The 24,328-nt window shown below is 41.6% G+C and overlaps 1 protein-coding gene across 5 annotated transcripts in view; it reads left to right on the plus strand.

Annotated features, from left to right (window-relative positions):
• LOC136838846 (zinc finger Ran-binding domain-containing protein 2-like) overlaps positions 1-24,328 on the plus strand; it is an 88,360-nt gene that overhangs the window by 16,738 nt on the left and 47,294 nt on the right. For all 5 annotated transcript variants that reach the window (XR_010853140.1, XR_010853141.1, XM_067104489.1 and 2 more), the window contains exons 2-3: positions 341-393; positions 18,857-18,995. Coding sequence is in view for 3 of the 5 variants with exons in the window: in XM_067104489.1 (XP_066960590.1) it covers positions 341-393; positions 18,857-18,995 (192 nt within the window). In the remaining 2 variants the exon portion in view is untranslated. The remainder of the gene's footprint in view (positions 1-340; positions 394-18,856; positions 18,996-24,328) is intronic.

Here is a 24,328-nt window from a genome sequence, read left to right on the forward strand (position 1 = left end):
CCTACCGGACGGTAGTTACTGCCTAACCACCTTGTTCAAGAGTTTAATGGTCGTGTCCAGCTTCGCCGTAAGTAATTCCTAATGCAAAGGACCACTGGTTTGTATAGTTAGGAAAAATACAATTTACTTTTAAAAATTGTGATATTGCCACTAAAGATGAGGGGTGACTATTGCAGAGTACTCTGTAAAATTTTATGATGTTTAGCTCGGTAATTGTAGTACTGTATCATTGATGTGTACTGTTTTAAGGACACTGAAAAAGTGTAATTTACATAAACCATGAAGTATGGCTTAAGCATGGTACTGAATAGTTTTAAAAGTTTCTCTCTTTTTTTTTCAGATGTGCTAATGTTAACTTTGCTAGAAGAAATACCTGTAACAGATGTGGCAAAGGTAAGAATTGTCCAGTTTTCTTTTATCTTTTATCAGTTCTTAATAATGGGTGATGCCAGTTTTCCTGATTCTTTTTGCAGTAACACAAGTTTTTAAGTACTACAGATTATTGTTTGGATTTTTCAGTCACCTGTTGACATTTCTTGACTCAGGAAAAGTAAAATATATATTACTGACTCAGGAAAAGTAAAATATATATTACTATGTTGTTTTTCTTTCCATTTTAGGCTTTCATTAGAACAAAAGTATTATATCATTATTATTAAATGCATACATTTATATGTAACTCAAAAAATGCTTCCACAGAATAAAATACCTTTGTGTGCACATAGAGATAGGAACCAAGAGATGGGAAAGTGAAGTACAAACTTGAAAAGTAACAATAAATCAATGTGTTTAAAAAGAAATAGTTGTAAGTAATTATGAGGAAAATTGGGGTAAAGAGTAAAACACTTTAAACTAACAATGAATCCAGCAGAAAACTGCATGCCCATGAATTTGATCATGCTTATTTATCAGTTTTGTTGCAGCAGATTTTTGGAGAAACATCTTAAGTTTGGATGAATACACATTGAAAATGTGTTTGCTTCTCTCTCTCTCTCTCTCTCTCTCTCTCTCTCTCTCTCTCTCTCTCTCTCTCTCTCTCTCTCTCTCTCTCTCTCTCTCTCTCTCTCTCTCTCTCTCTCTCTCTCACTTGGGCTTCAGTTTTATTTCTAATTGTTCCTATAAGAGTACTCCCTTCACCTTCATATGTGTATAGGAGATTCCCATTGCGTTTCACGTGCCTTGGCTGAATGTAGACTCATGCTACTGAAATCCACTAGCTTCCTGTTTGCCCCAGCCTGCCCTGGTCTGATCCTACCACGCGTGGTCATTTGCTTTCCAGCCAAGTGTGTGATAAGGTGTACTCAGACACTTCTGCGTTTCGTAGTCTCTCGTTAACTTTGTGCATTTTTTATTGGATTTGTTCTTTCCCCTTACATGCAGTACTACTAAACTCATATTTTGTCTGTCTTGACAAAGTTTTGTCTCTAGCTTACGGTTTATGTCTCTGTCAGCGAGATAGAAAGATGCCCACAAGTAACTTGATCACATGATCAAGCTTGGGCATGGGAGTGTTGTTTAGTCTTGTCCATCTTTTGATAAAGATTTTGTCTGTGTTCTTTATATGAAACTGTGAAGTGCAGTGTTGAGAAGTTACCAGCTTTGTTGGTAATAGTGTGTAGCTTTATGAGGGATTTTGAAGTGGTTTCGTTTTTTCTGCCTTCACTATGGAAGAAAATGGGAAGCACGTATTACGTCTATTCACGGGCAAAGACAAATCATGGGAAGTTCATGTCGCCTGTGTTAGTTGACCCCCATTCAGTTTGTATTTCTTGTAGGAGTCTTGAATGTTCCCAGGAGGCTACTTGTAGCGAGTGTGAAAAGTGGCCGTCATCCCACTGGGAAAAGTATGAGAAAAGGCATAGAAAGAAGCCTACGCCAGTGTCTAGAGAATCTTCCCTTATATCACCTGCATCCCCTTTCCCTCTCCCTCACTGCCCATCCATACCCTGTCTCCATTACCTGTCATGCCTCGTAGGAAGCTTTTTCCTGTTATTTCTTCCCTGACACCTAAGGAAGTTCCATGGGAAGTGTTGTGACTTTATGGCAGACTCACAACAAAGCATGCCAAGACAAGAGTGCGATGGGTAGCACGATGGTTAAGGTTCAGGAGAGTAGGAGCCTGAATCTTTCTGGAGTGGACTCCCCTTTCAGCCCTTCACTACCCATGGGAGACCACGAACAGGCAGGGCCCTGTGGATTACAACAGAGGAAAGGGCTTCCTCTGCCGAGTCTGACTCCCATCTGGGACCAGCTTGGGGACAGAAGAAGCATCATCAACCAGATTCGCCCCCCGGGACGGCGACTGTGAGAAGAGAGAATCTCCATTCTGTTTATGAAACGGATAGGAGACATGAAAAGCAACAGAAGAGTCATCAGTCACCATACCCATCTGAGGACACCTCCCGCTCATGTCCTAGAAGCGTGATGTGGCATGGTGCCTCCTTGAAGTCTGGGCGTCATTGAGAGAAGAGCTGCCCCTCTCATCAACGTTACGATGACACCTCCCGTTCATGTTCCAGAAGCATGATGCAGCACAGTACTCCCGTAGAGTATGAGTGGCAAAGAGAGAAGAGCGTTCCTCTCAACATTTCAGACAACGGTCCTGCTACCTTTCACCGAGTTTGGACATGGACAGAGATTTGAGAGCACGTCCACTCTCAGACAGGAGAGACAGAGACCAGAGACCAAACACTTGATCACCGGAACGGGAGGAGGAACAGAACAGACCAGGATAGTCAAGCTAGATAAGACGGACTTGGGAGAAGAACTCGACCTGGCTCTTCAAGATCTACCAGAGGAAGAAGTCAGCTTTGCAGACTTTATTATAAAAATAAAGACTTTTAAGACTTCCAGAACCTGAGAGGGAAACTCCTGAAGATTTTACCAACTCCTCTTTCATGGAGGAGGCCAAGAATTCCATCCGTCTTACTTGGTCTCCTATGGTAAAATATGCTTTGAAGGAATTGGATAGCCTAATAGCAGGGGAGGAAGGTTCCCTAGCCTCCTCCAGGTCTCAGAAATTGCTGCCCCCTCCATTGACACGTCAAGCTAAATACTATGTCACGGTGAATCCAACCGCTCTTCCCAGGAGTGTGAATGCAACACCTCCCTGGCTGTCTCTTCCTTGGGAACCTTACAACAGATAGGCTCTTAAGTTCACCAGTGGGGAAATGGTGAACTTCGAAGTAGTCTTGGGAAGGACGTTGAGAGCCATCTCCTGGCTTGCCAAGGGGCAATGGTGAGGCAAATTAAAGAATCGGTTCCCCCAAATCCTGGTTAGCAATAAAACATTTTTTCGCACCATCTGGAAAAGCCTCGAAATATGTGACTAAACATGTAGCCAATATGTGGGCTAATGTACCTTGAAAAGAGGAGAATTCCTCTTTCTTTAGCCCACAAACAAATCTCTACAGATAGTTGGCTAAATCTTCGAAACAGTCCATGGTCAGAAGTGTCTGGACACTTCCTTCCAGAGACCCTGAATCAAGCAGTTACAGACAGGAGTGAAGATGCCAAAGACATTCTCTCATCAACCTCTTTTAAGGCAACCCCAAGAAGATAGCCCTACAGTTCCAGCAGCCAGGGTAGACAGGCAAAGCCTACAAGGCAGCCCTTTCAACAAAGGTTTCGTCAACAAGGCTCTACAGGCAGACGTAATGGAGTGGGGAAGAGAGGAGGCAATAGATGAGACGAAAAGAATCCCTCACCCACAACGTCAGACCGAGGTGGGGGGCTATCTAGGGAACAGGTGGTTAGAGAGGCAGAAGGCCAGAGCAGAGGAATGGACTGTCCAAACACTCAGGAAAGAATATATCCTCCCTTCAAACAGAAACAACTCTTAACATCCATTCCACTTGAGTTCTCCTCCAACAGAAGAAACTCAGCCATGCAGAGAGCCCTCCAACAAGAAGTTCAGGACATGTTAGACAAGGGGGCTTTAGAAATAGTGAAGGGCAAGATACCAGGTTTTTACAGCCATCTCTTCCTGGTACAGAAAGCATCAGGGTGATGAAGACCAGTCATAGATCTGTCAACCTTGAACAGCTGCATGTCCCTGACTCCATTCAAGTTGGAGACGCCCCAGTCTATCCTTGCAGCGGCCAGGGAAGGAGACTTTATGGTTTCCTTGGATCTTCAGGACACATATCTCCTCATCCCGATACATCTTTCCTCCAGGAAATTCCTGCAGTTTGTCTCCGGGAAAGTCACTTATGAGTTCAGAGCTCTCTGCTTCAGCTAGCGACAGCTCCCCAAGTATTCACCAGTTTTTCAACTAGTATCAGAATGGTCCCATAGGAGAAGAATTCATCTACGAAGACACTTGGATGATTGAGTTATTCTAGCGTGGACAGTGGAACAGGCCCAGAGGGACAGGGACTTGGGTGTTAAATTTGTGCAAGACCCTGGGAATTCTGATCAACCTCAACAAGTCGGACCTCATACGGACACATAAGATCAATGGAGAGAAGTCAAAGGCCTACCCATCACAGGAGAGAATGGCCAAGTTCCTGGAAATATCCAACCTGTTTCTGTCCAAGCCTCTCCAACCAAAGAAGAAATGGCAAATTCTAATAGGTCATCTGGTGTCCTTGGAGAAACTAGTTCCAAGGGGCAGGATCCACATCCGTTCCTTGCAGTGGAACTTAAAGGAAACGGACAAGGGGCAAGCAAGACACAAACAGGATCTGCAGTGGTGGAGAGATCCACAGAACCATGTGCAGGGACTGCAGCTAAGCCAGTCAGCATCTGGAGATGCTAGTATACTCAGACGCATCCCGGAGGGGCTGGGGTGCCCACCTAAATGGAAAGTGTTTGTCAGGCAAGTGGTTTGGAAAGGAACGTCAGGAACACATCAGTGTCTTAGAGATGAAAGCAGCCTGGTTGGCTATGCAATCTTTTCAGGAGTGCCTGCAAGGGAAGACTATGGTAGTCATGAGCAACAACACCTCTGTTGTCACATAGTTAAACAGGCAAGGAGGAGTGGTCTCCTGTGTGCTAAATTATTTAGCCGTAAAGATACACCAATGGTCAGAACTCAAAGAACTGATACTAATGGCCAGATACATCTCAGGAAAGAAAAACATGGTAGCAGACACCCTGAGCAGGCCAGACCAGATGGTAGGGAAGAATGGTCATTGGAACAAGTAGTGGCAGACAGACTCTCAGATTGGGAGAGGGTCCCACATTGGATCTGTTTGCAATATTGAAAAATCACAAACTGCCCCTGTACTGCTTTCCAGTCCCTGATGAAAGAGTCGTCCCACGAGACACATTCCTACATCAGTGGGACAACATGGATGTTGACATGCTTCTCCCATTCAACAAGATCCAGAAGATATTAAGCAGGTTGTTGATCTCCCAGGGTTTGAGGATGACATTAGTAACTGCCCCTAACCCCAAATCTGTTTTGACGAGCACAGCGGCCGAGTACATTGAGCAGTACCCTCCCTCCAACTTCATGAATGGAGGGTATCCGTTGCAGCTGTCATTGCCAGTTCTGTTAGACAGGCCTCCTTCAACCAGTATCAAGGAAGGTGGAAGGTCTTCTTGGGTTGATGCAGTGAGGGGAATGTACATCCCCTCAAAACAAGTGTGAATGATGTAGCAGAATTCCTCCTTTTTCTGCGCCATGAAAAGAACCTCTCTGTATCAGCAATTAAAGGCTACAGGGATGCCCTTTCTAAGGTGTTTAAAGCAAGGGGCATAGACTCAGCATCATGGGAATTGTCAGATATGGTGAAACATTTTGAAAAAAGTTGCTCACCAAGAGTTTTAAAGCTGCCTGAATGGAGTGTCATGAAGGTCCTGGCTTCATTGACAAGTCTCTGTATGAACCAATCAGGACTGCTTCGTACCAAGACTTGACTTTAAAAACAGTGTTGTTCTTGGCATTGTATCAGCGAAGAGGGTAGGAGAAATACACGGCCTTTTGTACGAGGTCACTCATACCCGTGGATGGATGGAATTGGGATTTACTTTCCTCACAGAGTTCGTAGCAAAGACACAGAGCCCCTCCACATATACCAAAGGTTCGATGGTTTTTCCCTTGCCTCTCTCAAGGACTTCGTGGCGAACAATCAAGATGAAATGCACAGCCTCCCACAGACCAGTAGGTTGTTCATAAGTCCAGGCTGAACGAAGGAGATGTCAAAGAACATGGTCTCCTTCTGGCTGAGAGAGGTAATAAAAAGGGCTTGCAGTTCCGATGGGAGTGCAAGTCCTGTCCCTACCAGAGTCAAGGCACACAACATTAGAGGTATAGGTCCTTTAGTGGCCTTTAAGAAGAACTACAGTACACAATCCTGCATGCAGGTGTTTGGAAGAGACAGATGACCTTTACCGCTTTCTACCTCAAGGACTAAACTCATAAATCCTTAGACACATTCATCTTGACGTAGAGCTGGAACCATAGCTCCGTCCCTCTATGAGTTGCTACATGAAACACTGAAAAATCTAGAGTGAGTACATTGCACAGAATGTTATTTCCTTGTAAGTAACTTCCTAAGTAATTCCCAGTAATTACATAGCTAATGTTTCAACTCGCACGGCAGCTTAAATTTTGAAAGTTGCTGTAGCGCTTCTATTGTTTTAGTGTAGATAACTAGCCCCGCCCACTTTCAGGGAAGAATAGGTACAACACAGCTGAAGAGCTCAATTCTTTTCTGCCGGTTGACGACTGAACTTCAGTTGTATGAGCAGCTTGATTTTGGATTTTTGTCACTGGATGGTTGTATTTGATCTCCATTTTGGTGGAGCATTCATACTTTCGGTAGCCTTTGCACTATTTATAGATAGTTTAGGGTTGTTTGGACCTGTTTTTTCACTGAGTAAGACATTTATTCATGGTCAACATCTGACTCTAGTGCATTGAGTATTCATTTTCGCAGCAAGGGCTGCAAGACTAGACTGACGAAAGCCTCTTCTGAGTCACATACCATCTGTAGTAATTGTAGGGGACAGATTTGCACAATTGATTTGACTTGTGAAGGATGCAGGGACTGGGGTCAGGGAAAATGGAAGGTGTTAAAAGCTCATTTAGACAAGCTTGAGAGAGACAGGAAAAGAAAGGCAGCTGCTAGATCAGAAGCTAGGAATTTAGCTAGCCTAGAATCTACTCCTAAATCAGGTGTAGCTGATTTGCCTGTTTTGTCTTGTCCTGTAACTGCCCTTTCTCCCATAACCAGCCCTCCGAGTATTCCACCTACTCCTTTACCTGGCCTCCATGCTTCCGACCCCAATTCCATTGCCAGTCTCGAAGCCCATTTTAACCAGAAATTCGGTCTCGTAAAAACTGTGGCCTAATTAGGGGCATCCATTAAGATCCTTATGGACAAAGTGTGTGAAAAGGGTGCAAGTACAGTGTGAGCGGAGGAGGTGGCTCCTCGTCCCGCCAACATGCCTAGACAAAGGTCCCTGTCAGACCCCTAAACCTGGGACTCCGTAGGGGTGGTAGTGCTGTCAGTCCACCTCACGCGGTGCACTGTAGGCATTACTTAAGGTTCTTTGCAGCATCCCTTTGGCCCCTAGCTGCAACCCCTTTCATTCCTTTTATTATACTACCATTCATATTCTTTCTTCCATCTGACTATCCACCCGCTCTTAAGAATTGTTTCATAGTGCAACTGTGAGGTTTTCCTCCTGTTACACGTTTGAGACCTTTTACTCTGTTTCCCTTTCAGCGCTGAATGACCTCATAGGTCCCAGTGCTTGGCGTTAGGCCTAAATTTTATACTGTATTTCATTCATAAACCTGGGAGGAGGCATACTGGAAGTCCAAGGAGGTCTGTGGGGTTTGCCCACAGGTAGTTGCCCCGTAAGTTGAGCCTGTTGTCCGGTCCCAGGCTTCGGTGGATGGCATTGGAAAGGTGTCCAAAAGGAAGTGCACCAATTATCCTCCAGTGCTTCACATTCCAGTCCGGACAAGATACGCCTGTAGCGCTTTCCTGATGAGTCTCAGCCTTTGAAGATGCACGTAGCAGAAGCAGATCGTTCATCTCCGTTCCCCTGTAAGCAGTTCTAAGGAACCTGAGTGCAGCCCCCAGCCTTCATGTAGCTACTGGAACAGTCCGGAATGCTTTTCTCCTGAACTCCCACTTGAAGAGCGGCGGTTTTTGGTGCCCCCCTCGACCTGGGACCACCTTGACGTGGTGAGGGGGTTCTTGAACCCCAGGAATTTATTCTTGGGTTTGAGTGCAAGAGTTCCATATATCATTATATATTTTTGGGTTAGTTTTTGTGGAATTTTCCACTTTGATAAAATTTATTGGACCTGTTGAATAGGAAAAGATATCATGGCTGGGATTGGGTTTGATAAAATTTATTGGACCTGTTAAATAGGAAAAGATATCATACCTGGGATTGGGTTTATATCCGAAGCTAAATAGCAGGAACTGTGGTAGGACCATCAACTGCCTGATAATGTTTGGACGTGAGAGTTATCAGATTGATAGCCCAAAGGCAGAACTATTCTGTAGGGCTGGACCATGGATTCCAGGGGGTGTCTGGTTCTGGGATAGGACTCTTGGCAGTCTATCCGGTTTGCCGATAACATGATTAGGGTGGGGATGATTGTATTCTTGTAATACTTTCAGTTCTAGCAAGTGAGTTTTGCTTACACTTGGGCCACTCCAATCATGTTGTGCCATCCCCTGTGGGGTAGGGTAGGGACGCCGACATTTGGGAGTTGGTTCTCACTTGTGCCATTGGTGGAAGAATGAACTTCATGAAAGACTGATATCTTTTTAAGGTTTAAAGGTTATTTATTTTTTTTTTTTTTACTTCAATCTTTATGAATAGTAATTGTAAGGATTCAAGTACCCCTGGGCCCTTTGGTGGTACTGATTTGGCACAGTTGACAACTGCTGAAACCTCCTCTGACCTCCTTTGTTTAGAAAAATCTAAAAAAAAAAATCTCAGTGTAAGTACACTGGAACCCTGTGTTCCAGTGCAGGCCAAACCGAAAAAAAGTTAATATCGTCTTGACCCAACCTTGACTCACTTCAACACCCTCTTTGGGAGTGGAAGTTGGTCAAGGTTTCTAACCTTGGAAACAGAACAGAAAATTTTAGCTCTAAAGTTAGAAAATTACCTTTGTTCCTACACGATATACAAACCATCAGTCCTTTATGTTAGGAATTACTTATGGCAAAGCTGGAAATGGCTGTTAAACTCTTGGACAAGGTGGTTAGGCAGTACATGTAACTAACGTCCTGTAGGCCGAAATACCTGCCTGCCCAGATGTAAACATTCCAGTTTGTTTTCGGCCATCGTGTGTTGCAGACGTGTTTTCGGAGCTCTTTGCCTGACTGTTGTTAAGCTCTTTTTTTTTTTCCGGTGGGATCTTTTTTATCTTTTTGTGTATATATTGTGTGTGTTTGATATTTGTTAACCCTTAAACGCCTATTGACGTATCATACGCCGACTAAAATTGTCTGTTGGGTGCGAGTGGACGCACCGCACGTCGACTACAAAAATTTCAACCGGTCAACTTTGACTCGACCAAAATGGTCGAAAAACGCAATTGTAAGCTAAAACTCTTACATTCTAGTAATATTCAATCATGTACCTTCATTTTTGCAACAAATTGGAAGTCTCTAGCACAATATTTCGATTTATGGTGAATTTTTGAAAAAAACTTTTTCTTACGTGTTATGGTAACTCAGCCGAAAATTTCAGAAATTCTTTTGTCATTTTGTCGTAATTTTTGCACTGTTCTATATTAGCCGTTATATAAAGTTTTATATATGAAAATGTGCGCAATTTCATGTACAATACAGCAAAATACAACCCATGGTTGTAGCTTTTATCAGTTTGGAAATATTTTCATATAAACCACGATAACTGCCAAAATTTCAACCTTCGGTCAACTTTGACTCAATTGAAATGGTAAAAAAAACGCAATTTTAAGCTAAAACTCTTATGATCTAGTAATATTCAATCATTTACCTACATTTTGCAACCAATTGGAAGTCTCTAGCACAATATTTCGATTTATGGTGAATTTTTGGAAAAAACTTTTTCCTTACGTCCGCGCCAGAAATTCTTTCTTCACGTTGTCGTAATGTTTGCACTGTTTTATATTAGTCGTTACATAAACTTTTATATATGGAAATGTGCGCAATTTCATGTAGAATACAACAGAAAATAACTCATGGTTGTAGCCTTTATCAGTTTTGAAATATTTTCATATAAATCACGATAACTGCCAAAATTTCAAGCTTCGGTCAACTTTAACTTGACCGAAATGGTCAAAAAACGCAATTATAAGCTAAAACTCTTACATTCTAGTAATATTCAATCATGTACCTTCATTTTGCAACAAATTGGAAATCTTTAGCATAATATTTCGATTTTTGGTGAATTTCTGAAAAAAAAATTTTTTTTTCCTTACATCTCTGTTCTTGATAACTCAGCCGAACATCTCAGAAATTCTTTCGCCGTGTTGTCGTAATGTTTGCATCGTTTTACATTAGTCGTTACATAAACTTTTTATATATGAAAATGTGCGCAATTTCATGTAGAATACAACAGAAAATAGCTCATGGTTGTAGCTTTTATCAGTTTTGAAATATTTTCACATAAATCACGATAAGTGCCAAAATTTCAAGCTTCAGTCAACTTTAACTCGACTGAAATGGTAAAAAAACGCAATTGTAAGCTAAAACTCTTACATTCTAGTAATATTCAATCGTTTAACTTCATTTTGCAATAAATTGGAAGTCTCTAGCAGAATATTTCGATTTATGGTGAATTTTTAAAAAACATTTTCCGCACGTCTCTTGTGGTAACTCGGCCGAACATCTCAGAAATTCTTTCGTCTCGTTTGTCGTAATATTTGCACCGCTTTATATTAGTCGTTACATAAAGTTTTATATATGAAAATGTGCACAATTTCATGTACAATACAACAAAAATAACTCATGGTTATAGCTTTTATCAGTTTTGAAATATTTCCATATAAATCACGATAAATAGAAAAAATTCGACTTTCGGTCAACTTTAACTCGACTGAAATGGTCGAAAACTGCAATTGTAAGCTTAAACACTTACAGTCTAGTAATATTCAATCAATTAGCTTCATTTTTCAACAAAGGGAAGTCTCTAGCACAATATTTCGATTTATGGTGAATTTTTGAAAAAAACATTTTTTATGTCCCATGCGTTACTTAATTCATGCATCATTTTGTGATAATATTTTCTCTGTGTTGCTTTGATCGTTTTAAAATTTGTTATATACCAAAATCATCACAATTTAGTGTACAATACAACTAAAAAAATTAACTCATTAGCTTTAACCGTTTTTTTGCCTACAGTGCGATTTGTATACAATTATATACGAGTTTTTTTTTGCTGTCATATATTCCAATATTTATATATGATAATGATGGTTGCATACTAAACTTCAGGCAATGACAAAAAAATTAGCCAAAAATGAACTCTTAACTAAGCGTGCTGTGATTTTTTGAAAAAAACTTTTTTTCCGCTTCGGCGCTAACTCACCGAACGCTGCCGGCATACGAGAGACGTTTTTGTAAATAGGGCTTCGGCGTTAAAGGGTTAATATACAAACCCATGATTTTTTATAGCCTTGTGTAGGCCGTCATCCCCAGCGTGTGTCTTGGGGTTGACGGCCAGGGGCATAACAAGGTCTCTCCCCTTTTATTGGACCTCACACCCTCTGCTTGTTCAAGGGTGTGACTGTGTCCCTATTTTGACTTGTGCTTAGTGTTGCTCTTCACCGCGCCTCTGTGGACAAGTTTGCCAGGAGGAAACTTCAGAGGAAGGTTGCCGAGCATCGTCAGAAAGTTTTCGCTTCCGATGGCGCCCTTGGCAGCCACCCCTCCATTCTTGTTTCTCTCCCCTGGTAAACTTTCCCTCCTTGCTGTCTCTCTTTCGCCCTCTCTGCTTGCTCTTCCAGCGAAGATCACGGGGAGGTGGTTGGGCGACCTCTTCTCAGGGGCCTCCTCTCACTTCGTAGGGCAGTTCCCCTCAGAACGAGAGTACTAATCGTTGCTTTTTTCTGCAGGTTGACAGTGAGCATCGTAGGCGCATCAGTAGATGGCTGGATATCTCACAGTTGGATATCTTAGCCTTGAGGAGTTTCCCTGTGACACTCCTGCTGTCTCTCCTGTCTTGATTGCTCCTGTTGCCCTGGCGACCAGTCACTGGGCAGCTCCTGCTGTGCCTTCTGCTCCAGCTGCCTGGTTGCCTCTGTCGCCGCTGCTGACATTCCTGAAGCTCCTGCTGGCTGGGCCACTCCTATTGTGCCTTCGGCCTCAGCTGCGCTAGTCACTCCTGTTGCATCTGGTGTTCCTGTTGCCTGGGCTGCTCCCATTGCGCTTCCTGATTTAGCTGCTCCGGCGGTTCCTGTATTTCCTGACCACCATCCTGTAGAAGATGTCAGATAAGAGATTGAGGAAGAAGTCCTGGGAGCTGTACTGTAGTTGTCTCAACTTGATCTTTGACTTTGTCTTTTGCTGCCTTCTACCCTTCTTCTAGGGCTCATTCCGAAACAGTGTCAAAACAGCAGCTGAAGAAGAGGAAGGCTGCCTCTCCCTCCTTTAAGAAGTCCTGCCATGGGGCTTCTAAAGGGCTGCATCCCTTCACAGGGAGGCAGTGGGATCTCTCGTCGACTTTTCCCAGCCTTCGGGCTCAGGAACCAAATCGCTTACCCCAGGGTCTTGCATTTCGGGAGTCATGGGTGCACAGACTTCGGTTGCGCTCCCATCACCATTCTAGGAGTCCTGCTTCTAGATTGGTGCTGTGTCAGGTGCTTGATTTCATCGAGTCATCCCTAACTGATATCGGAGAGACCTCTCAGCTTTTCGTTGGGTGAGTCAGTAGAGCTGTGGACTGGCACTCACTGGGCTGGAGTTTGATTCCCCGGCCGGCTGATGAAGAGTTAGAGGAATTAATTTCTGGTGAAAGAAATTCATTTCTCGCTATAATGTGGTTCGGATTCCACAATAAGCTGTAGGTCCCGTTGCTAAGTAACCAATTGGTTCTGAGCCATGTAAAATAAGTCTAATCCTTCGGGCCAGCCCTAGGAGAGCTGTTAATCAGCTCAGTGGTCTGGTAAAACTAAAGTATACTTAACTTTTTTCTCACTGTCTAGGTTCAGGCACAGGTGAGAGAAAGAACCAAGACATGTAAGTGTCTTGGTTCTTCCTGCCAGTACTGAGTTTTAAGTGCTCTGAAAAGTTTAGTTGACTATGATTATCACACAGTAGAACAATACATGAGAGAATATTTTATCACTACAGATGTTTCATCTCTAACCACTGTAAAAATATTTAGAATTTGAATTTCATATGTAGGCAGCAGTCAACATTCTCATCCCAGCCTTAGTAAAAGTGCCTTTGAATTCTCATCCCCAACAAGTTAGTACTGTACTGTGCTTCGATGTATAAACACTAAAGTTCTCTCTCTCTCTCTCTCTCTCTCTCTCTCTCTCTCTCTCTCTCTCTCTCTCTCTCTCTCTCTCTCTCTCTCTCTCAAACTATACATATACAATTAATGAAAAAACAGCAAAATATGAATGAAACATTTCATTTACAGAATTCATTTATACTGTTTGTAGACTTTGATGTAAAAACCACAGTTTCTCTCTCTCTCTCTCTCTCTCTCTCTCTCTCTCTCTCTCTCTCTCTCTCTCTCTCTCTCTCTCTCTCTCTCTCAAACAGTATACATATATTTTAATAAAAACAGCAAAATATCATTGAAACATTATTTTACTTACAGAATCCCTTTATACTGTGCTTACACTTTGATGTAGAAACCAGTTTCTCTCTCTCTCTCTCTCTCTCTCTCTCTCTCTCTCTCTCTCTCTCTCTCTCTCTCTCTCTCTCTCTCTCTCTCTCTCTCAGTATACATATATTTTAGTGAAAAATACAGTAATTAGGGAATAAATGGTGTTGCTGTACAAAAAAAAAGCTAATGAGTGATAATTTTAGAGAAAATTCTGCAAAAAGTGGAATTTCCCTCGCAGACAAGTGAATGATGTGTTCCACAAAAATCCACAACAAAGTGAAATGCGGAAATGTGAAACTGCATTGGTATACAAATTTAATTCTTTCCAAATTCCAATTTGTATATGAAAATGTTTGTATATCCAGCTGAATATTCCCATAAGGAATAATGGGAATTCGGTTAATTCACCCCACACTCAAGAATTTCCTCCATATCCACCCTTTGTACCCACTTTAGAACTATTTTAAGCACAATCACAATATATATTTTCATATAAGCAACTTACCAAGTAATTACATAGCTAACATTTCAAACTCATGTGGCAACTTATTTAAAATTTGCGGTAGCAGCACTTCTGTTTTGTGTAGATGACAGGCCCCACCCACTATTGAGGAACACGGGAAACAACTTGGCAGGTAAGTCCAGTTTGTTTCTGCCGGCTCTGGTACACACACATCGATGCCATTTGCAGCAGCTTTTTTTTATTGTTTTTCAGTTGTCTTTGCAGATTTTGGTGAAGTACAATTACTTTGTTTTGGTTGCACAGCAGGCTTTTGATAGTTTATTATCATATTTTGAGTACAGGCAGTCCCTGGTTAACGGCAGGCTCGGTTACCGGCGATCTGGTTTTACGGCGCTTGTCTAGCAACAACAATCGGCAATTTTTGGCACCGAAAATCGCTGATTTCTGATAATTGGTATTGGTGCCAATATATATACCTAACAGAGGAGCCGATAAGCCCCGAAAAGTGCTGAAAATCGCCGATTTTTGGTTAGTGGTGAATTTTGGTTATCATCACATCCTCAGAACGGAACCCCCACCAAAGACTGGGGACTGCCTGTATTTCTCTAGTTTTTTCTGAATGATGTCAGATTCTAGCAGTTCAAGTATTCACTATTGCAGTGAAGGCTGTAAGACTAGGCTCACAAAAGCTTATGATCCTAGAGCCGAGACGTTCTCTTCCTGTAGAAGCTACACCTAAACCTAGTTTACAGGCTAGTCCTGTTGCTCTCCCTACTCCTGTTCCTACTGTTTATACTATTCCTTACCTTCCTACTTTTCAGTCTCCTACTCCCATGCATAGCTCTCTTGCTTCCAACCCTTTGCCATCGCCAGTCTCGAATCCAGGTTTGATAGAAAAATTAACCTTGTAGTAAGTACAGTGGCAGAGTTAGGAGAGTCACTTAACCCTTAAATGCCGACTGGACATATCGTAAGTCGACTAAAATTGTCTGTCGGGTGACGAGTGGATGTACCATATGTCAACTACAAAAAATTTCAACCTTCGGTCAACTTTGACTCGACCGAAATGGTCGAAAAACGCAATTGTAAGCCAAAACTCTTACATACTAGTAATATTCAATCATTTACCTTCATTTTTGCAACAAATTGGAAGTCTCTAGCACAATATTTCGATTTATGGTGAATTTTTGAAAAAAAAACTTTTTCCTTACGTCCGCATGGTAACTCGGCGGAAAATTTCAGAAATTCTTTCGTCATGTTGTCGTAATTTTTGAACCGTTTTATATTAGCCGGTACATAAAGTTTTATATATGAAAATGTGCGCAATTTCATGTAAAATACAACAAAAAACAACCCATGGTTGTAGCTTTTATCAGTTTGGAAATATTTTCATATAAATCACGATAAGTGCCAAAATTTCAACCTTCGGTCAACTTTAACTCGACCGAAATGGTCGAAAAACACAATTGTAAGCTAAAACTCTTACATTCTAGTAATATTCAATCATGTACCTTCATTTGGCAACAAATTAGAAGTCTCTAGCACAATATTTCGATTTATGGTGAATTTTTTAAAAACTTTTCCCTTACGTCCGCGCGCAGTAACTCGGCTGAACATCTCAGAAATTCTTTCGTCACTTTGTCGTAATGTTTGCACCGTTTTATATTAGTCGTTACATAAAGTTTTATATATGAAAATGTGTGCAATTTCATGTAGAATACAACAGAAAATAACTCATGGTTGTGGCTTTTATCAGTTTTGAAATATTTTCATATAAATCACGATAAGTGCAAAATTTCAACCTTCGGTCAACTTTAACTGACCAAAATGGTCGAAAAACGCAATTGTAAGCTAAAACTCTTTACATTCTAGTAATATTCAATCATTTACCTTTATTTTGCAATAAATTGGAAGTCTCTAGCACAATATTTCGATTTATGGTGAATTTTGAAAAAACTTTTTTCCACGTCAAAAACTCGCCGAACATCTCAGAAAACTTTGTCATAATGTTTGCACCATTTTATATTAGTTGTTACGTAAAGTTTTATATATGAAAATGCACAATTTCATGTAGAATACAAAAATAAAATAACTCATGGTTTAGCTTTTATCAGTTTTGAAATATTTTCATATAAATCACGATAAATGCACCTTCAGTCAACTTTAACTCGACTGAAATGGTAAAAAACTGCAATTGTAAGCTAAAACACTTACAGTCTAGTAATATTCAATCAATTACCTTCATTTTGCAACAAATGGGAAGTCTCTAGCACAATATTTCGATTTATGGTGAATTTTTGAAAAAAAAAAATTTTTTTTACGTCCGCTCGTTACGAATTCATGCATCATTTTGTGATAATATTTTCTCTGTGTTGCTTTGATCGTTTTACGATTTGTTATATACCAAAATCATCGCAATTTAGTGTACAATACAAAGAAGAAAAAATAACTCGTTAGCTTTAACCGTTTTGCTCAAAGCGCGATTTGTATACAATTATATATGAAATGTTTTTAGTGCTGTCATATATTTCAATATTTATATATGATAATGATATTTTTTCATTTCTGATGGTTGCATACTAAACTTCAGGCAATGACAAAAAAGGAGCCAAAATGAACTCTTAATCATAAAACTAAGCTTGCTGTGATTTTTTGAAAAACTTTTTCCGCAGGCGCTAACTCTCCCAAACGCTTCGGCATTTGACAGACACTTTTGTAAATAGAGGCTCGGCGTTTAAGGGTTAAAGTGATAATGGATAAAGTGTTCCAGGGATAAAGTGACAAGTGAGAGGAAGTGGCTATCTGTCCTGCCGGTTTTCCTAGACCAAGGTCCTGTCCTGCTACCCTGAACCTAGGAGAAGACATACCAAAAGTCCAAGGGAGATTGGTGGGGTTTGCCCAAGGGTAGCCGCCCCCTCAACTGCTCCTGTTGTACATTCCCAGGTGTTGGCAGACAGCCATTGGAAAAGGGTGTCTTTGGATGTTCATCATTTATCCTCAAGTTCTTCTGAGTGTTCCATCAAGAACCCTTCAAAACTGTTGTCTAAGAATGCTCTCTCATTTTTTCTTAGAGGTCTGATCATTGAGGCGCACTCTCAAATAGAAGATGATGTCCTACCTTCCTTTAAGGTGAAAGCACATGATATTAGAGCTGTCGCCACTTCGTATGCCTTTAGGCATAGTGTGTCGCTATCAACTATCCTCCAATCGACATACTGGAAATGCAATTCCGTTTTTGCCTCACACTATCTTGAACAAATTGAAACGATGTACGAAAATTGCAGTACCTTAGGCTTGGTATTGGGGGAGGAAGCAACCCTTCCTATCCGTAACTCCTTCGCCTTGAAATTTTGGATGTCTAGTATTTTTTGGGGAACTGGGGGTTACTTATACCCGGAGTGCCCACCAGTCTTTGGTAGTGGTATGATGTTTTTTAATCTTTATTGTTGTTGGTTTTGGTAACTTATTTTTTATTGGTCTATTGTATTTTGGTACTGTGCTCAGGGCAAGGGCAGTTTTTCTGTGAAGTCTCCTTCACTCTATGGCCCCCCTCTCAAAAGTAGGGACTTATCATGGCCATTCCACTAAATCGCTACAAGTCAAGATGAGCACAGACCAAGGCAATAATCATCTCCTGCAGCTCTCTTACCAGGTAAGGTTACAACAAGCATTTTATCAATGCTAACAGATTTTTATGTTGCAAATTCATCCTCTTATCTGATTGTTTTTGGAACAGAATATGTCCATTTATCCCACCACCTATCAATTTGGGATTCAGCTATGTAATTACTTGGTAAGTTACATATGAAATGGTATTTTCATAATAAAATTAAGTTTCATATATACAGTACTTACCAAGTAACTACTAGGTCAGAGCCCTCCCTCCTCCCCTCTGATGGACATTAAGCACACAAGTAGTGACGATCGCTGTTACTTTGTACCAGTTGTTCCCCAATAGAGGGCGGGGTAGTTACCTATACTATAAACAAATGAATCGCTACTGCAAACTTCAAATTTTTACCTGCCGTGCAAGTGGAAAGTATAGCTATGTAATTACTTGGTAAGTATATATGAAACTTAATTTTAGTATGAAAATACCATATTTAAAATTTGTCATGTTTATTGGATTATAATTTTAAATTCTGCTGTTTGCCAGTCGTAAGTTAATGTGTTGTGGCATATTTAATCTTCTTGCACTCAAGATCCAAGTGTAAATGACACATCGACAATCATACACACATGTGGGATTGTTGCCGGACACACTCTCTCTCTCTCTCTCTCTCTCTCTCTCTCTCTCTCTCTCTCTCACATATACACGCACACAGACACACAATCGGACACACACACTATTGATTCCCTTGATTATCCTTGCAAAATGTGAATAGAATTGATTTTATCAACCTTTGCTTACAGCAACCATTTCAGTTTCCTGGAGGGGATCCCATCTCTCCTTCCTCAATCCCCACCAGCCACGTGCCATTTTCCACCAAACAGCTCATAGATCGAATTTTTAGCTCGTACACGGAAACAAAATTTTTTTGAAAATTTTACTTCGTATGACGAAAATATGAATAACGAATCATTCGTATGCCAGGGAACCACCGTAGAACAAATTATTTATACAAACTAATTCTTTGGTTACAGAACGTGCAAGTTCTGGAGCAGCAGCAGCTGCTGGTGCGGCAGCAGCTGAAAAGAAAAGACAGCTTGGCATGGAAATTGGGAAAGCAGCTGCTGAAAAGTCTCATGGTTTATTTAGTGCGGATGACTGGCAGTGCAGCAAGTAAGTATTTTTGTTTCTTTATAATAAAGCGGAATTTTTAATATTGAAAACATAGTAGTAAAGGTCAACCATCACTAATCCGCATCATTGTGATTCCGCAGAATGCTTTCCTATGACATTATTTTAACATATCCCCACACCTACCATTCTAATGGTCCCCACCCCCTCCAACCAAAAGCTAATTTAACCTCTTGAAATTTTCCAACTTTTTCCTCAAACTCAATCCCCCCTCCCTCCTGTCATAAAGTAGTACTCTATTAGCCTTTCTCCCCTCACCCAAACTAACCCTTCCAGTTGCAAATAAAGGCAAACTATCAAGCAAGGGAAGGATTGCAAAAATCCTTATTTTGAAGGAGGTTTGTTGAAGAGTAAATTATGTTGTCTCCTTTCACAGAGAATTGATGGAGAAAATGAATCTGAATTCATTGAAGAAGGATGTTCTTATAAAGTCGTATTGAGTTGACAGACATCAGGGAGGGATTATCTTGTATTTCAGATACCTTTATAATTATAGAATATTATCAAGGGCAAACAGCAACCCATCTTTATTCCTGGAAATTATTATAACCAAATTAAACAGTTTTACTTGTCCATTACCCTCCACTGCAATATACCCTTGATAATCTAGCATGGCTTGCTGTTGGAGCAACCTTTGAGTAACATCATCCTAATCAATATAATATCAATGATTTATTGACTTGCCCCCCAGATCCTGGACCTATTGTCTATTGTCATCATGGGGCAGGGATTAGAGGATGGCATCTTAAAGCAATGTCCCAGTGCTTTAGTGACATTAAGGATCAAGGCCCTTATCTGCTGACCTAACACATTTTAGTCAGGCTTTTTATTTGGGATGAATCTTACCTGCTGTTGAAGTTAGCTAATATCTCCATGCTGATAGGTGAGTCGGCACTCAAACAGAAGAAAAAATCACTTGGCTGACCTGGAAGACTGTCTAGTTCACCTGTTCTCCACCAGGTGTGGTCAAATATTTTAGCTCTAGTCAGAATTCTCCTTGCTGCCATTGGGTATAGGCATATGTTGGTATTTTGTGGATTTTAGCTGTTTGCTTCTGTCATGGTACTTTAATTTTAATCTTCCCAGATGTCTTCCACCAGAACCAAAACAAATAGCATCAGGTTATGTGGGAATATTTACTATGTAAGCAGGATGTCTAAATTTGAGGAAGGTCAACATGCTGTTTGTACCGGCTGCAAAGGTACAGTGTGTGATCTAGAAATTATATGTGAGGACTGTAGGGATTGGCCTAAGGACCTTATGCTTTGAAGTGTCAGATATAGGAAAAGAAGGGAAGCAGGTAGATTGTGGAAGCAATTAGTTAGGTCAGGTCATAAACCTGTCTTTTCTCCCTTTCCCAGAGAGCCTTCGTCTTTACTTAACCCAACTCAGTCTATGGCTCTATCCACTGCTTGGCCTAGTAATATAGGTAGTACTGAGATTTCCTCTTTAGCATCGCCTTCCACTCTCTTTTGGTTCAAGAAAAGCACATCAAGAAACTAGAACAGGATTTAAGCCTTATTTTAGAATCTGTTAAAGGTTTGACTGAATTTATGGTAGGGAATCGTTCCGAGTCCCCCCATAGTGTACGATCATTTTTACATTCCCCTTTTAGAGGTAAGGTGCCGGTGCCCTTGCCCATATGTAGCCCGAGCTAGGACTGCCCTGTGACAGTTGGAACAGTCTACTGCCAGGGAATCGGGTCGGTTTTCGGGGTGATGGGGTTCTGTCCCCTCTGACTCCTACCTCCCCTTTTTCATGGTCTCAATCCCATTTAATGCGTTCACCAAAAGATTGTTTTGGTAAATGTAAATCTTCACAAAGTATTTGACTTTTCCGTCATCAATAGCTAGTAATGAGGTTGCTAGAACCGTTAAGAGTAAGAATTTAGGTATAGACATTGTTATTAATAATGATATGCCTGTAGCAATTGTTCTGACTTGAATATGTTGACTCAGTCAGTTGTTGAACCTATTTCGTCTGCTTCTACGTCACATTCTAAATCTTTCTCTGCTATGCCTCTGTCCTCTGCTATTGAAGAGTCTCCTGACTCTGTTAATGTTTCTCTTTCCCATCCTACTGTGGTTACATATACTACTGTTGTTTCCAAACTAGATGCTTCTCTAGCTGCTCTACTTTCTAAAGATGTATCGTCTGGGAACGTTCCTAAGCCTGTTGAGACACTTTTGGGTGAGGTGGTGGAGTTAAGTGTCAATGACTCTTCTCCTCCTCCATCTCCCTTACAAGTCCCATTTTCTTTGATGCCTGGCAGTGCCCTGTCTACTGCTTTGCTGACTTGCATCGCCTTCAGTGGACAGCTACAGACTACTTTTCCTCTAGGCTCCCCTCCCATCAGGTCAGAATTTCGTTGCGAGGAGTCTGCTGCTGTGGCCCTGATTCTGCAGCTGGCGGAAGAAGAGTTTGAGTTGGAAGAGTCTTCTTCGGCCTTTTGGCGTTTGCTGGAACGTTGCTCTTCTCTTTATCCTCATTTGGTGTAGGAAAGAAGTTCTGTAGAGACTAGGTCTCTGTTATCTTCCAGTATTTCGGCATCCATTAGTCTTTGAAGAAGCCTAAGCTCTCTCTTTCAATTAGAGCACATTTTGACGAAATATCTTGTATTCTGGCACACACAGCTTCCTTCACAACTGTCAACTCTAGTCTTCCTGGTTTTTTGAATTTGCAGAGAGCCGCTTCTTATGATGCAGGCTCGTTACCGGTGCTTAAACCATCTTCTGTCGACGATTCTGATTTCCTTGCTTGTCTCGGTCCTGTGAAGAGATGTGCTCTTGAGACTGGCAAAGTGCTTTGGTCTAATGCAGAGGCAGAGTCTTTGGCCAAGTCTTTCTTTAGAATTATTGAAGTCTTGTCTTTTGCTGAGCTTTCGCTTAGTATACAGTATTGCCGCCACTTCTGCTCCAGCTTACAGACTTTCTGGAGCCAGCGGATATCAAAGCTTGGGAGGAGTCCTTAGAATTTTTTACTAGCTTGGACAAGCCTATTTCGGACGCGGCAGGTGAATGTTCTGATGCTTTCTCTAATTCTGTCTTGAAGAAGAGAGAACAAGGTGCTTTTATCTTTCATCTAAGGTTTCTCCTACTCAAAAGATGGCTGCAGTTTTGGTTTCCCCTTTGGATCGCCTCCTTAATCCATCTCTAAGGCAATAAGAGAGGTTACTTCCGTACAGGAAAATAGGGAGTTTATCAGACAGTCTTTTAAGGCAGGCAATAAAAGGCCTGCTTCTGCTTTTCCTGCTTTTCCAGCTTTTCCAGTCAAGATTCGTCCCTTCTCGTATCAAGACTCGTCTTTAGCTACTAAGACCTTTTGTAGGTCTGTATCAAGCTTCAATAAAAGCAAAACTCTTAAGGTTTTTAGAAAGAAATGAAGCTTTTTGCCCTCAGGTTCCAGTAGGTGGCTGACTTCAGGCCTTCTAGCTTGTTTGGGGAGACTTAGGAGTAGAACTTTGGGTGGTGGAGGTACTGAAGGAAGGCTATGTAATTCCTTTTTTGTCTCCTCCTCCTTTGTCTTCATTTCCAATTGCTTTTCCATCTTATCTTCATTAGTGGGAAAATTTTCTTATACTTCAGAAAGAGGTGGTATGATTGCTAGAGAAAAAGGCCATAGAGCAGGTGTCAGGAAACTCGCCAGGTTTTTACAACCGTCTTTTTCTGGTGCGAATGGCATCTGGAAGGTGGCACCCAGTACTGGAAGTGTTGAGACTCAGCACATTCATTAGTCTATCCCCATTCTCCAGCACAGTGCTAATGGCAATTCAGAAGAATGACTGGATGATTTCGGTGGACATGCAAGACACTTATTTCCACGTTCCGGTAAATCCTCAGTCACACAAGTTCCTGCAATTTGTCTTTGCAGGGAAGGTATTTCAATTTGGAGCTCTTTGCTTCGGCCTTTGTACAGCACCTCAGGTATAGTATTCACGAGGATTAGTGCCACTAGGGGGATGATGCCACCTTTTAGGAGTGAGAATGCTGCTCTATTTAGAAGACTGGCTAATGTTGAACAACTCTTTCAACAGAATTCCAAGGGCCAAGGATCTGTCACTTTGCATAGCTCAGTCGCTGGGCATCTTGATCAGTTTTCAGAAGTCTGCCCTGATTCCAACTCAATCCATTCTATGACTGGGGGATGAGGGTAGACTCTCAGTTTTCAGGTTTTTCCATTAGAGAAATTAATAGACAATTTCTTTTCTCTTCTAGGAAAATTTCAGCCCCTAAGGAAGCTTCCAGCAAGACAATGGCTCTCTCTTTTGGGACACATGGCATCCCTGGGAAAATTTGTCAGGTTAACAAGGCTCAGGATGCAGCCAATTCGGCTCTACGTGAGAGAAACTTAGGACAGGAAGTCTCTGCCAGACTCCCATTTAGTTTTGGTCCCAGTAAATCTTTGGGAGACGTTAGCATGGTGGAAGGATCGTCAGAGACTGGGGACAGGGTCATCCCTAGGGGTAATGATCCCAGCCCTAACCTTGTTTTCAGACGCTTCAGTGACAGGCTGGGGAGCATGAGCATGCCTGGGAGGCCATCAGATGTCTGGGATATGGTCGCCACAAGAGAAGAAGTTGCACATAAACAATCTAGAACTGTTGGCACTATGGCAGTCCCTCCTTCATTGTGAACACCTAGCCAGTATTTTCAGACAATACCACCTGTTTGGCATACATAGAAACCAGGGTGGCACGAGATCGAAGTCAGTGTTTCTGACAACAGAGAAGTTGCTTCTTTGGGCAGAAGCCAGCGACATAGTTTTGGTTCCACAGTTAAATAGAGGGAAACACAATGTTTTGGCAGATCAATTGAGTAGGAAAGGACAAGTCCTACCCACAGAATGGTCATTACATCTGCAAGTCTGCCAATTGCTGTGGAGTCTGTGGGAGCACCAAATGTGGATTTATTCATGACCTCAATGAACAAGAAGCTTCCAGTGTATTGTTCTCCGTACCAGGACCCTCAGTCTTAGGCAGTAGACATGTTTCTTCATGATTGGTCCAACCTAGATTCTTACGCTTTTCCACCTTTTGCAGTAATAAGGAAAGTGCTGAACAAGTTTTGGGGATCAAACCATTGCAGATTGACTCTAGTAGCACTGTGGTGGCCTCAGAGAGAATGGTTTCCAGACCTTCTAGCACTGTTGGTGGATCTCCCTGGTATTCTTCTGTTAAGGAAGGATCTACTGAGACAACCGCGTTCCATGCAGTTCCACCAAAGCATCTGCATGCTTCACTTAACCACTTGGAGACTGTCGAATGTCTCCTCCAAGCGAGGGGGTTTTCTAAAGTATCAGGGAAATCTATCTTTAAA

Source organism: Macrobrachium rosenbergii, chromosome 5 (genome assembly GCF_040412425.1).
Source record: "Macrobrachium rosenbergii isolate ZJJX-2024 chromosome 5, ASM4041242v1, whole genome shotgun sequence".
NCBI lineage: Eukaryota > Metazoa > Arthropoda > Malacostraca > Decapoda > Palaemonidae > Macrobrachium > Macrobrachium rosenbergii.